At 38.5% G+C, this 15,238-nt stretch overlaps 1 protein-coding gene across 1 annotated transcript in view; it reads right to left on the bottom strand.

The window, feature by feature from the left end:
- Positions 1-14,940, bottom strand: part of GYS2 (glycogen synthase 2) — a 62,405-nt gene extending 47,465 nt beyond the window's left edge. Inside the window, exon 1 of the mRNA XM_035256108.3 lies at positions 14,542-14,940. Within this exon, the coding sequence (XP_035111999.1) occupies positions 14,542-14,662 (121 nt within the window). The 5' untranslated portion in view covers positions 14,663-14,940. The remainder of the gene's footprint in view (positions 1-14,541) is intronic.
- Between the last annotated feature and the right edge of the window lie 298 nt (positions 14,941-15,238).

Genomic DNA, 15,238 nt, shown 5'->3' with positions numbered 1-15,238 from the left:
ATACTCATTGTCATCATACATGCCGTCAGCAGCAGAAATCACTTTCACCCCTCTTCCTCCTTCTCCTACAATGGTCCAAAAGGGGCTCAGGATGTTCAAATAACAGCCGCTGTGGTTTGCAATTATCAGCAAATCTCCTAAACTAAATAGTCATTTATCTTTTAAAGCACAAGCAAGGTACTTTTCTAATAAGGAGAAAGTGCTTGTAGATTTTCATAGAAAATGCTTGGTCCAACCCCGATGGCAACTCCAATAACACAGATCCATATTTTCATTCTCACATGATATTTCTCCCTTCCTAGAATCATTGTTTCATTCTCCCCTCTGATATTGCTGCTACCCCTATTAAAACACAAATCCAGACAATATGAATCCATTTGGAAAATATGCACACCCTGGGATCCAGCAAGTCCACATCTAGAAAACTGTCCTGGGGGGAAATTAATGACAGTGTCAAAACTGTCCTGGGGGAAAATTAAGAAGAGTGATAAAAGGATGTTTACTGAAGCATTATAATGGCAAAAAATTAGAAAGGACTTACGTTGAACTAGTCAACTTATTTAACTCACATAAAGTTCATTTAACTTGTGTGTCAAATGTGGGTACAATAATATTAAGCTTGGAGGGAAAGACAGGTGGTAAAGGAGGATTAGAAATTAGACCTGGCCTAAGCAAAGAATTTATGACCAAGTCCTCAAAAATAAACACAACAAAAACAAAAATAGACAAATGAGACTTAATTAAACTAAAATTCTTCTGCATCAAAAAAGACTTGATCAACAGTAAACAGATCAGCTACAGAATGAGAAAAAATATTTTGCAAACTATAAATGCAACAAAAGGTTAATACACTGAATCAACAAAGAACTCAACAACCAAAAAACCCAACCCCATTAGAATGTAAGTGTGATGGCTAATACTGAGTGCCAACTTGACTGAATTGAAGGATGCAAAGTGAATTGATCCTGGGTATGTCTGTGAGGGTGTTACCAAAGGGGATTAACATCTGAGTCAGTGGGCTGGGAAGGCAGACCCACCCTCAATCTGGGCGGGCACCATCTAATCAGTTGCCAGCACAGCCAAGATATAAAGCAGGCAGAAAAACGTGAAAAGGCTAGACTGGCTTAGCCTCCCAGCCTACATCTTTCTCCCTTGCTGGATTTTTCCTGCTCTTCAGTTTTGGGACTCAGACTGGCTTTCTTGCTCCTCAGCTGGCAGACAGTCTGTTGTGGGACCTTGTGGGTTAATCTGCTTAAGAAACTCATATATAAATATAAATATATATATATATATACACATACACACACACACACTCTTCTATATATATATTCATATATATACTCTTCTCTACGTATCCATATATATATTCCTATGTATATAGTCATATATATATTTTTTAGTTTAATTAAGCATTTTAATTTAAGTTCCATTTGTCTATTTTCGTTTTTGTTGTATTTATTTTTGTTTATATATATCCTATTAGTTCTGTCTCTCTAAAGAACCCTCACTAATACAGATTTTGGTACCAGGAGTGGTTCCAGAGGACTAGAATATTAAGCATGGAGTTCCTTCATTGGTTTTGGGGTTTCTGGAATTGGCTGCTTAATATGATTGGACCCAAAATTCTAAGGACTCTTGTTCTAATAGTATGAAGAACATTGATAGTCCTTGGCATGAATTGTTTGGAGAGTTATGCAAAATAAATGCATCGGATGATTTAACGTTTATGAGAGGCAAGGAATTTAGTGACTCTATACATAATACTTTTGACTACATGTGGAGAATCAAGGAACATAGTGAAGTTGGTTGGTGCTCATAAGTTCACTGGACAAAGTTATGAAAGAAAATGATGAATTCAGGAGTATATCAGCTCTCCAGCTTTGTGTCATAATCTTATTCGGAGAGAACTTGATCATCTTTCACTTCCACAAGTTATCACACTGGTCCATTACATGGATGACACGCTGACTGGGACCAGTGAGCAAGAAGTAGCAAACACACTGGACTTATTGGTGAGACATTTGCGCGCCAGAGCATGGGAAATAAATCTGACTCAAATTCAGGGAACTTCTACCTCAGTAAAATTTCTAGGGGTCCAATTGTGTGGGGCCTGTTGAGATATTGCTTTTAAGATGAAGGATAAGTTTCTGCATTTGGCCCCTCCCACAACCAAGAAAAAGGCACAATGCCTAGTGGGCCTGTTTGGATTTTGGAGGGAACACATTCCTGATTCGGATGTGTCACTCTGGCGCATTTATCGAGTAACCCAAAATGCTGCCAGTTTTGAGTGGGTCTAGAACAGGAGAAGGCTCCGCAACAGCTCCAGGCTGCTCTGCAGACTTCTCTTTCACTAGGGACATAGGACCCAGCAGATCCAATGGTGCCTGAGGTGTCAGTGGCAGATAGGGATGCTGTTTGGAGCCTTTGACAGGCCCCCATTGGTGAATCACAGTGGAGGCCTCTAGGATTTTGGAGCAAGGCCCTGCCATCTTCTGCAGATAACTACTCTCCTTTTGAAAAACAGCTCTTGGCTTGTTACTGGGCTTTGGTGGAAACTGAATGTTTGACTATGGGTCATCAAGTCACCATATGACCTGAACTGCTATGAACTGGGTGCTTTCTGACCTATCTAGCCATAAAGTCTGTGCACAGCAGCATTCCATCATCAAATAGAAGTGGGATATACGTGATCGGGCTTGAGCAGATTCTGAAGGCACAAGTAAGTTACATGAGGAAGTGGCTCAAATGCCCATGGTCTCCATTCCTGTCACCCTGCCCTCTCTCCCTCAGGCTACACCGATGGCCTCATGGGGAGTTCCCTATGATCAGATGACAGAGGAAGAGAAGATAAGGGCCTGGTTCACAGATGGTTCTGCATGACATGGAGGCACCACCTGAAAGTGGATAGCTGCAGCACTACAATCCCTTTCTAGGACATGCCCCTCACTGGAATAGACACTTACTCCAGGTATGGGTTTGCCTATTCTGCGTGCAATGCAGCCATGGACTCATGGAATGCCTTATCAACTCTCATGGTATTCCATACAGCACTGCCTCTGACCAAGGCACTCACTTATGTTATAGCGAAACAAGTGCAGCACTGGGCTCCTGCTCATGGAATTTACTGGCCTTACCATTTTCCCATCATCCTGAAGCAGCTAGATTGATAGAACAGTGGAATGGCCTTTTGAAGTTACAATTACAATGCCAACTAGGTGACAATACTTTACAGGGCTGAGGCAAAGTTCTCCAGAAGACCATCTATGCCCTGAGGCAGTGTCCAATATATGGCACTGTTTCTCCCATAGCCAGGATTCATGGGTCCAGAAATCAAAGGGTGGAAGTGGAAGTGGCACCACTCACCATCACCCCTAGTATTCCACTGGAAATATTTTTGCTTCCTAGTCCCATAACATTATGTTCTGCTGGCCTAAAGGTCTTAGTTCCAGAGGGAGGAACACTGCCACCAGGTGACACAATAACGATTCCATTAAACTGGAAGTTAAGATTACCACCTGGATACTTTGGGCTCCTCCTACCTTTAAATCAACAGGCTAAGAAAGGAGTGGCAGTGTTGGCTAGGGTGATTGACCCAGACTATCAAGATGAAATCAGTCTACTACTCCACAATGGTGGTAAGGAAGAGTATGCATGGAATACAGGAGATCCATTAGGGCATCTCTTAGTATTACCATCCCCTGTGATTAAGGTCAATGGGAAATTACAACCGCCCAATCCAGGCACTACTACTAATGAAGGTTTGGGTCACTCCACCAGGAAAATAAAACAAGACCTGCTGAGGTGTTTGCTGAAGGCAAAGGGAATACAGAATGTGTAGTAGCAGAAGGTAGTCGTCAACCATGTGACCAGTTGCAGATACGAGGACTGTAATTGTCATAAGTATTTCCTTCTTTTGTTAAAAACATCTTTATGTATTATACACTCGTGCTAAGAAAATATCTTCATTTTATTTCCTTTTTCCTTTATCCTGTGGCATAAGATTTATGGGCTCCATATCAGCATTTAAGTATCATTAACTTTACGTTGTAGCATTTGCATTGCGGATTGATGTGTTTTCGGTTGCACAAAGGATAGTTATAGTAGTTAGGCGTAATTATAACCTTATTGCTGTCTTTATTTGAAGATAATATATGATCTCAGGAGATGTGTATTGGTTCAAGTTGACAAGAGATGGACTTGTGATGATTAATACTGAGTGTCAACTTGATTGGATTGAAGGACATGAAGTATTGATCCTGGGTGTGCCTGTGAGGGTGTTGCAAAAGGAGATTAACATTTTAGTCAGTGGGCTGGGAAAGGCAGACCCATCCTTAACCTAGGTGGGCACCATCTCATCAGTTGCCAGTGCAGCCAGGATATAAAGCAGGCAGAAACAAACATGTGAAAAGGCTAGACTGACTTAGCCTTCCAGCTTATATCCTTCTCCCATGCTGGATGCTTCCTCCTCTTGAACATTCAACTCCAAGTTCTTTAGCTTTGGGACTTGGACTGGCTTCCTTGCACCTCAGCTTGCAGATGGCCTCTCATGGGACTTTGTGATTTTGTGAGTTAAAACTACTTAAAAACTCTCTTTTATACCTATATCTATATCTATATCTATATCTATATCTATATCTATATCTATATCTATATCTATATCTATATCTAGCTGCTATATCTTGCTATCTGGCTATCTTCTATTAGTTCTGTCTCTCTAGAGAACCCTGACAAATACAGCTTGGGATGTGAGCAGACATTTTCCAAAAGAAGACCTACGAGTGGCCAATACACATGATAAAAATGCTCAACATCATTAATCATCAGATAATGCAAATTAAAACCACCATGTGATACCTCCTCATACCAGTCAGAATGGCTATTATTATAAAGTTCAAAAACAACAGACATTGGTGGGGATGAAACAGAACCACCATTTGATCCCACAATCCCACTACTGGGTATGTACCCAAAGTGAAAGATATCTGCACTAGTATGTTCAAAGTAGCACTGTTCCCAATATCAAAGATATGGAATCAACCTAAGTGTCCATCCGTGGAGGACTGGATAAAGAAATCTATATACTATACACACACACACACACATACATATGTGTATGTGAGATATTTATTTATTTATACCACTTAGCCATATAAAAGAATGAAGTCATGTCTTTTGTAGCAACATGGATAGAACTGGAGGACATTATCCCCTGTGAAATAACTCAGAAACAGAAAGTCAAACATGGCATGTTCTCACTTATAAGTGGGAGCTAAACAATGGGTGTGCATAGACATATAGAATGAAGTAATAGACAATTGAGACTAAAAAAAAGTGGAGGACAGGACTACGGAGGGGACTGAAAAACTGCTTCTTCGATACAATGTTCACTTTTCAAGTGATGGTCCGCTAAAAGCTCAGACTTCATCCCTACGCAACATATGTATGTAAGAAACCTGCATTTGTACTCTGATACAGCTTGGCTGTGTCCCCACCCAAATATCTTCTTGAATTGTAGTTCCCATAATCCCCACGTGTTGTAGGAGGAACTTGGAGGGAGGTAATTGAATCATGCTCTTCTTGTGATAGTGAGTGAGTTCTCACAAGATCTGATGGTTTTGTAAAGGGCCTTTCCCTTTTTCGCTCGGCACTTCTACTTGCTGTTTCTATGTGAAGAAGCACATTTGTATTTCCCCTTCTGCCACGATTGTAAGTTTCCTGAGCTCTCCCCGGCCCTGTGGAACTGTGAACCAATTAAATGTTTTTCCTTTATAAATTACCCAGTCTCAGGTATGTCTTTATTAGCAGCATAAAAATGAATTAGTACGTACCTTCTGAATATATATAAATTTTTAAAATATAAAATAAATTAGATCTGATTGGAAAGGCAAAAATTGAGCAAGTAAAATGTCACTCAGTGGGGTAATTACAAAGGGTGAAGAAATTGGGCAAATGGATGTCATGAAGACGAATTTTTAGGCAGAGGTATTGGTTAGAGCTAAGACCCTAAACTGGAAGCAGAGTGTGCAAGGAAAGAGTAATAAGATTGAAAAGGATAACCAGGTAGGAGGATATAGGGAGGGGGGAGGGGAGGAAGACCTCCAGTAAACTTAGGCAGGTTATTTCCCATGACAGTGCTAAACAATAATGACTTGAGAATACGCAAATAGTCTGTCAATTACTTGAGCAATACTTTGTCCATGAGCTAGAGCAAGGGGATAACTCAAGAAATCCTGTGTGAAATCCTGGAATTAAAATGATCCTGGCATCAATCTTCAACTCAATGGCAAAGAGCAATTTTGTTGCTTATATACTGAGAAGAAAGCTGCTTCTTATTTTTCACTGCTATCTTTCAAAACATATTCCAGCTCATCAGAATACAGGCTTTGATAGCTACTATGTTCTCAAATGTATTATTCCAGTAACTTACACTTTAGATAGTAAATCTTATCAATAATCCCAATCAACGGCCACAAGTTAGAATTGCATCTGAAGACATTACTTTAAGCCTGAGCCATGCAAAATATACTTTTTGTAAAATTGCCTTTTGAAAGGTGAGACACAAAAGGCAAATGTTGAGACTATTATATGGTAACAATAGGATTTATTAACTTATAAAAGAGAAGAGCTAATGTAATTCCAAAATGCAAGCAATTTTCATATGAGCCTACACAAACAAATTGTCCTTAAGAATTTTATCGTTAAGGAAAAGCTTTTTACTGCATCAGAAAAAGTTTAAACTGTCATTGAGCAGAGTCTGATAATAAGGACACTATCGAATCACAGGTCAAATGCCACGTGATGAGGACAGAATGGAACATGTGAGGAGGATATATAAAACTTGGGAGCAGAATCTTCTATACTGGACAAGAACAGACATGATTCACTTAACCATCCAACGATGACTCTAAGTCAACATAAATTGATGTCATCTACTACACCTAAGTATTTCCTCAAATTCTGGATAATTTTAGGAACCATCAAAATTATTTGTTGAGGAAAAATAAATTTAGCCAATTTGTAAGGGCAACTAAAATGAAGAACTTTTCTTTAAAGTGTGGGAGTTACATCTTAGCAACATATTTAAATATATCTAAGCTTTCTTCAAAACCACTATCCACAAAAATGCAAAATTTCCAAAGAATTTCTCCTCTTCTGTAGGCTTATTTTCTTCATCTTCATCTTTTCCAGGAGAATGTACCATAGGTTTCTGAAGGTAAATATTTATTAAATGCTTTATTTACATTATTTTATTTTTGAAAGCTCTTTTTATTTGCAACTAAGCATCTTGCTCAGAGATCTTAAAACATCCTAGTTTGCTAGGTTATGTATTTCAAATTCAAATGCACTTTGGTGGATACAAAGTGGCCATTATGTGCTGAATAACTTAAGGGCGAAAAAAATTCTTTATTTGAAGAAAATGATTTGATTTGGGAAATGAAATAAAAAGATAAACATAGACAATTAATTTGCTACTTTTTTTACTCAGCTGAGGCCTTCAAACAGTCCCCCATATAGCCTCAGAGTATTTAAAATATGATTATACCCTTTCGGTCCATTAGAAATAAAAACATAAAGCTTTAAAAACTTCAAGGGGAGGGGCTTCAAGATGACTAACTAAAGACATCTGATACTTGCCTCCTCCACAAAGAACCAAAATAGTAAGCAAAAAATCCCACATAAGAGAGAATTCTGGACTTCAACAGAGAAGTGACAGAAAGCATCTAAGGCAATAAAGGGGAGGGAAGCAAGGAAGCCTACCTAGTGCCCAGAGAGGCTCCCCAATGCATGGAAAGGTAAGTGAGTGACTCCCAGTGGTCCACATCTCCATTATGGACTCCAGGAATCCTAGCCACAGGAAAGCCCCTTGACCACATGGGCCTTGAAACTAACATAAGAAACTGCCTAGCAATCACACAAAGGCATTACTTCAAAGAAGGAGCTCTAACTGGGTCCCACCCCTGGCATCCCCATTCCTAAACAGCAAGGTGCCATTTTGAGAGCCAAGTTCCCATCAGATGACATCTTTCCTCAGACCTCAATATCATCTACATCTCCACATCCTTGAAGCCCTGCTAAAATCCTTAACAAAATACTAGATAACCAAATTCAACAACATAACAAAGAGATAATCCACCATGATCAAGTGGGTTCCATACCAGGGATGCAGGGATGGTTTGACATACACAAGTCAATAAATGTGATACATAACATAAACAGAATTAAAAACAAAAATTACTAGTAAACTAGTAATACCCCTATGGAAAACTGTGGAGATTCCTTAAAGAAATAAAAGTAGAACTACCATTTGATTTCGCAATCCCACACTAGGTATCTACCCAGAGGAAAAGAAGTCATTATAGGAAAAGATACTTGCCTATGCATGTGATAGCAGCACTATTCACAATAGCAAAATAGTGGAACCAACTCAAATGCCCATCAGTCAATGAATGGATAAAGAAACTGTGGCATATGTATATATGATGTACTACCACTCAACCATAAAAGAGAATGAATTAACTGCATTCGCAGTGACCTGGATGAGACTGGAGACTATTGTTCTAAGTGAAATAACTCAGGAATGGAAAAGTAAAAATTGTATGTTCTTATGTGTGAGCTAAGCTATAAGGACGCAAAGGTATAAGAATGATACAATGAACTCTGGGGATTTGAGGGAAGCATGGGAGGAGTGGGAGGGAAGCGTGGGAGGAGGGTAAGGGATAAAAGACCACAAATAGGGTGCAGTATACTGCTCGGGTGATAGGTGCATCAAAATCTCACAAATCACCACCAAAGAACTTACTTATGTAACCAAATACCACCTGTACCCCAATAACTTATGGAAAAATAAAATAATAATATATATATAATTTTTAAAATTAAAAATAAAGATGTTTTATATGAGCCTCAACAAAACTGTAATCCCCACTGTTGGAGATGAGGCTTGTAGGAGGCGACTGGATCGTGGGAGAGGGTCCCTCATGAATGGCTAGCATTGTCTCCTTGGTTTCTTGCTCATTTAGTTTACATATATGTTTAGAAGAGTCTGGGGCTAGTTTTGATGGCTCACACTTTTAATCTCAGCACGTTGGGAGGCCAAGGTGGGCTGATTACTAGAGATCAGGAGTTTGAAAACAGCCTGGCCAACCTGGTGAAACCCCATCTCTAATAAAAATGTAAAAATTAGCCAGGTGTGATAGCACATGCTTATAGTCCCAGCTACTCGAGAGGCAGAGGCATGAGAATCACTTGAACCTGGGAGACGGAAGTTGCAATTAGTCAAGATTGCGCCACTGCACTCCATTGTGAGCAACAGAGTGAGACTCTGTCTCAAGAAAATAAATAAATTGATTAATTAATTAAGTAAGTAAGTAAGTCTGGGACCTTCCCCTTCTCTCTCTTGCTCTTTCTCTTCTCATGTGATATACCTGCTCCTGCTTTGCCTTCTGATGGGAATAAAAGCTAAGCAGATGTAGGTGCCATGTTTCCTAAACAACCTGCACTTTATTAATTACTCAGCCTCAGATACTTCTCTAGAGTGATGCAAAAATGGCCTAATACAATCCCTATTTCTTGCCATATAAAACATTAATTCAAGATGGATTAAAAACTTAAATATAAGACCCGAAACTACAAAACTACTAGAAGAAAACATAAAGGAGGCACTTCAAGACATTGATTTGGGCAAAGATTTTATGGCTAAGACCTCAAAAGCACAGGCAACAAAAGCAAAAATAGACAAATGGGACTATATTAAACTAAAATGCATCTGCATAGTAAAAGAAAAAATCAACAGAGTGAAGAGACAACCTGTTGAATGCAAGAAAATATTTGCATACTATTCATTTGACAAGGAACTAATATCCGGAATATATAAGAAACTCAACAGTTCAACAGTGGAAATCAAATAATCTCATTAAAAAATGAGCAAAAAATATGAATAGGCATTTTTCAAAGAAAGACATCATAGAAATGCCAAATGGGTATGGGGAAAATGCTCAGCATTACTAATCACCAGTGAAATGCAAGTCACAACTTCAATGAGATATTGTCTTATGGCAGTTAGAATCGTCATGATTAAAATAAAGAAATGACTCATGCCGGGAAGAATGTGAAGGAAAAGGAACTCTTAGGCACTATTGGTAAGAATGCAAATTAGTACAGCTGCTATGAAGAACAGTATGGAGATTTACCAAAACACTAAAAACTGAACTGTCATAAGGTCCAGCAATCCCATTACTGGGTATTTATCCAAAGGAAAAGAATTCAGAATAATAAACAGATACCGCAATCACACTGTTTACTGCAGCATGATTCACATTAGCAAAGATATGGACTTATTGTAAATGGCCATCAATAGATGAATGAAGACAATGTGATATATACACAATGGAATAGTATTCAGCCATAAAAATATAAAATCATGCCATTTGCAGCAACATGGATAAAACTGGAGGTCATTATGTTAAGTGAAATAAGCCAGGCATAGAAAGACAAATTTTTCATGTTCTCATTGATTTGTGGGAGCTAAAAATGTTGATGTCATGCAGGTAGAGAACAGAATGATAGATACCAGAGGCAGAGAAGGGTGTGTAGGTTGTGGGAGGAAGGGAGATGAAGAGGAGTTCATTAATGGAAACAAACACACAGTTAGATAGAAGGAATAAGTTCTGATGTTTCATAGCAAAATTGGGTGATTATAGTTAACAACAATATATTGTATATTTCAAAATAGTGGAAGAGAGGACTTGAAATGCTCCCAACACGTAGAAATAATAAATACTTGAGGTGATGAATACCCCAAATACCTGACTTGATCATTATGCATTATATGCATGTAACAAAATGCCACATGTACCTCATAAATATATTAATAAAAGAAAGTCCATCTCATATTGGTTGAGGCCTGATTGTAAATAAATCTTTGTCCCTCCAGACTTTTCCCTGTACAGTCTTTACTGCTATTTCTTATATTCCAACACCATTTTACCCTTTTTCTGTCCTCCCCATACTTTTACCTCAGTTTTTACTGTTTATACAGGACGCTTTGCCCCAAGTTCTTTCTTAGCAAGCTAGAATATAAGCGAATGCAATAGCATAGAGACAAGGTCATTCCTATTTTCAAACTCAGGGTATAAACCAAGGAGATTTACCAACACATACATTTTTTTAAATCTGCAAATAAATAGTTTTATTCTGACATTTTGGAAAAAAAAATCACTCAATATCATTAATGAATTGTCATTTTACCACAGCTAGGTTGTTGAATTTGAACTTAACCTTCACTTTCAAACAAGTACTTTGTATTTTATTGATCTCTATTTTCCTGGAACAACATGGAGGCTATGTTTAGTGTGAGGACAAAGTATCACACCTTTCATCTGAAAGAAAAGATAAGCTACCATGGTACGTATAACAATGAGGTGGTTAAAACCATAAGTCGTCATCTGGCAACACTGCAAATTTACTAAAAATCACGATTTCAAAGAAGTATAGAATGCTATCAGCCAAAATAAGTATCTCTCTCTCTCTCTCTCTCACTCTTTCTCACGCTGTCTCTTCTTCCCCATATCTCTCCATCTCTGTCTCTCTCTCTATACACACACACACACACACACACACACACACACACATACATATTGTACACATATAGAGAAACTTCGCTATTTTGTAAATGCTTAAAAATTACTGACTTTGGAAGTCATATGGCTATTTCAGTGTGTGTGGCTACTGATCTGACCCTCCTGTTTCAAAACAGTTGCAGAAGCAGAGGAAGTCATTATACAGTTAGAACATCATTTTATAAGGCAGCAGGTCTGGTAGGAAGGAGATTAGGTGCTATTTGTGACAATGGTCAGCAAATATTTGTGTTCCCAGTACTTTTCCAGGTCCTCAGTTAAAATCAAAGCAGCTGCAATCTTGGCAGTGGGAGGTGATACTCACAGTTTGAGCAAGATCTCCTGCACTGTCCCCGATTATACCTACAATGGCAGCTCCAAATATTTTATATGAAATGAGCATAGACATGGCATGCTGAAAAAGAAAGGAGTAAACTAGTGCTTACCTTGAAGCTATGCAATCAAGCATAATTTTTACATAGATTGTGTGTTTCATGTGGTGTGATAACAACTTGAGATGACATTGACATGGCCATTGGCATATCCACACCAGGCAAAGAAATCCTAATTACTATGTATCCCGTGATTAGAGTAACATTGATGTATATGTATTTTTTTCTATTCTTTTCACTTTTGTGTTTGAAAATGAGATATGGACTCAAAGCAAAAAATGAGCTAACTTCCTCATTCTATGAATAAATTTTATAAAGAAAGAATGATAAGCTAATACCTACAGAGTGTTTTTTAAATGCTAGGCACAGTTCCGGGTGATTTACAATTGGTATTTCTTTTAGTTTTCACATCTTTACAAGTAGATGCTGCTATCTTTATTTTATAGATGGAGAAACTGAGGCACAGAGAGGCTATAAATTTTAACATTACTTAAGTAATGGTGGAGTTGGAATTCCAAATCAGGCAGTCTGACTTTAGAGCCCACAGACAGCAAGCTAGTAAGTAAAGGAAGGGAGGAACAAATTGATGGATCTTTTTCCTTCTGCTTGTTTGTTTGAAACAGGGTCTCACTCTGTCGCCCAGGCTGGCATGCAATGGTGCAATCTTGGCTCACTTCAGCCTCACTAGAACACCTGGACTCAAGCGATCCTCCCGCTTTCACTTCTCAGGTAGGTAGGACTACAGGTATGAGCCTTCATGGCCAGCTACAGAAATTTTTTTAATTTCTGTAGAATTAGGGTTTCCCTATATTCCCTATGCTGGCATCCAACTCCTGGGCTCAAGCAATTCTCCTGCCTCAGCCTTGAAAAGTGTTGAGATTACAGTTGTGAACCACCATGTCTGGCCTCCATGGATCTTTAAACGTGGTGGCGGGTGGGAGAAAAGACGAAGAACAAAAACTTTATCACAAAAGAGAAACATCATTAGGTCTTGGGAAGCATGAAATCCTTTTCATTCTGCTCTAGGGAAAAGCCGTTTGGAAAACTTCTGTGTTAACAAAGAAGAGCCCAGTGGCTTAGTGATGAACTGCAGAGCACTTGTTCTTTATGACGATCACAGGGGCCTTCAGGAAGCTGATAAAAGCGTGGTCTTCCTCTCAGAACTTTTGCATTTGTTAATATTAACCTTGAAATTTATTGCTTTTATTTGTTAATCCATTTTATTATTTGATAAGGATTCATCAAATGTCTATTAGGTATCAGGCACTGAGAGATGAGGGACATAGAGTTAAGAATACAGAACTGATCCCCAGTCTTCAAGAATTGACAAATTTGTAGAAGGTAGACATTGAACATATAATACAGTCAAATGTGATGAGTGTGAGACTAAGAGAACAAGGTGTTCTAAGATTCCACAGTGTACAGTGGAGTGGGACATGGTTTCTAACTTAGTTAGCTAGAGGTTTGGGAAAAATCTCTCTGATGAAGAGACGTTTGAGCTGACACTTGAAGGATGAATAGCTAAAGGGGAGAAAGTGTTCTATGTGAGAGAACTATACATGCCAAGACACAAAAGTGTTCTCTGTTCGCAGATCTGAGCAGGGCTCAGAGAGGGAAAAGGAGAGGAGGGAGAGAAGATGAGAGAGACCTGAAGGGGCTAGACTGTGAAGCTCATGGGGAGTTAACAGCCTTAAGGAGAGTTTTGTCTCCAGGCTATGATCAACTAACTCAGCCTTCAAAACCATTACTTTTTCTTTGCTAATGTTCCTCAATAGTCTTGACACTTTTAAACTAGAGAATATAAATCCACAAGGAATTGTTTTATAATTTTACAGATGTCTTTATTTTATTTTTATTTATTTATTTAGCCAAACTGCAACTGTCTTGATCGAGTTATAGATGTCTTTATTTTAAAAATCATTTACATTGTGGTTCTCTACCTTGCCTTCTCCTACCCAGCACAAATGAGGTTATACCTCACTCACAAATTGGTTTACCTTGACCAATTTAATTTTCTTTATTTTATAATTTTGACGTAAGCATAGCATTGAAGAAAAGTTACTTTCATTCTTCTGAGTAGGAGCATAGTATTTCGCCTTTTGAGAAGCTTCTATTAAAACTTTTACTCCAGGCTAATTGTGAGTTAGCAGCATTATTAAGTATTTCATATAATCACTAAGAGTTTCCATCTGGTTCTAATCACATATTCATCTTCCTAAAATGTTTAATTATACTATTTTGCTGAGACAAATTTTAAAATAAAAAATATAAATATTAACTTTTTATTTCTCTTTTGTGGCAATACAGATTTGAAATTTTAATTTAAATGCAAATTCCATGGCAATGGCTAATATTTTCAATTCTCTCTTTCTTCAACACATACACAAGTCTGTATTCATAGCCTGTTGTAATAAACAAGGTTAAATGTAGCCTAAATTTACATTCCATCTAAATGCTTTCCTCATTCACTGGGAATTGGTTATCACATTCTGCAGTCACCTAGCAAATACCCACCTTCAAGGAGCAGTACAAACCTTTATTGGTCACTTCCCAAGCAACTTCAAAGAGCAGTAACTCCTCCACAGGAAGTTCCTCAATTTGCCACCGGGGAAGCCCACTCAGGGATGTCACAGACAGGGATCGGCCTCGAAGCATTCTGCTTACAGTCCTCTGAGACTCCTTTGAATCCCTGTTTCAATTAGTTGTAATTCCAGGAGAGGTGCACTTAGAGACACAGAAGTTAGAGCTGGTAATTACCAGGTTGTGGTAGCTTCTCTTGGGAATAAACTAGTAGCGTGAAATCTTACGTGCTTCCCGGAGAATTCCTGGTGGAAGGAGGAATTCTTCCTCCTCTTTCCCGTCTTTCTGGGTAGGTATTGTGAGGACAGTATCTACCCTATCAGTATCTGCCCAAGCCATCCAGAGCTGTCAACAGAAAAATTATCTGATTCAGGGCATAGGTAAGCACCTCGTGAGATAGGCAGGGCGTGACCCAAGTCCAGCCTTTTAGCCCTTGTCCTTTTGACCAGACTCCTAGATTCATACAGTTACCAATGCTTATTTCATCATTTCCAAAGTGATCCAATATTGGCAACTCCCCTCATACAGTTTGCAGGCCTCCAATTATTAAAATTGATAAAGAATAATTGAAAATTGATAAAGAATAACTGATAAAGAATAATCCAGTCTTATAATTATGTAGACTGATTGGGATGCATTTTTATGCTTTGG

This window comes from Callithrix jacchus, chromosome 9, assembly GCF_049354715.1.
Source record: "Callithrix jacchus isolate 240 chromosome 9, calJac240_pri, whole genome shotgun sequence".
NCBI classification, from domain to species: Eukaryota; Metazoa; Chordata; class Mammalia; order Primates; family Cebidae; genus Callithrix; species Callithrix jacchus.
The sequence above is the reverse complement of the archived record's forward strand: the minus strand, read 5'-3'. Positions and strand labels throughout refer to the sequence as shown.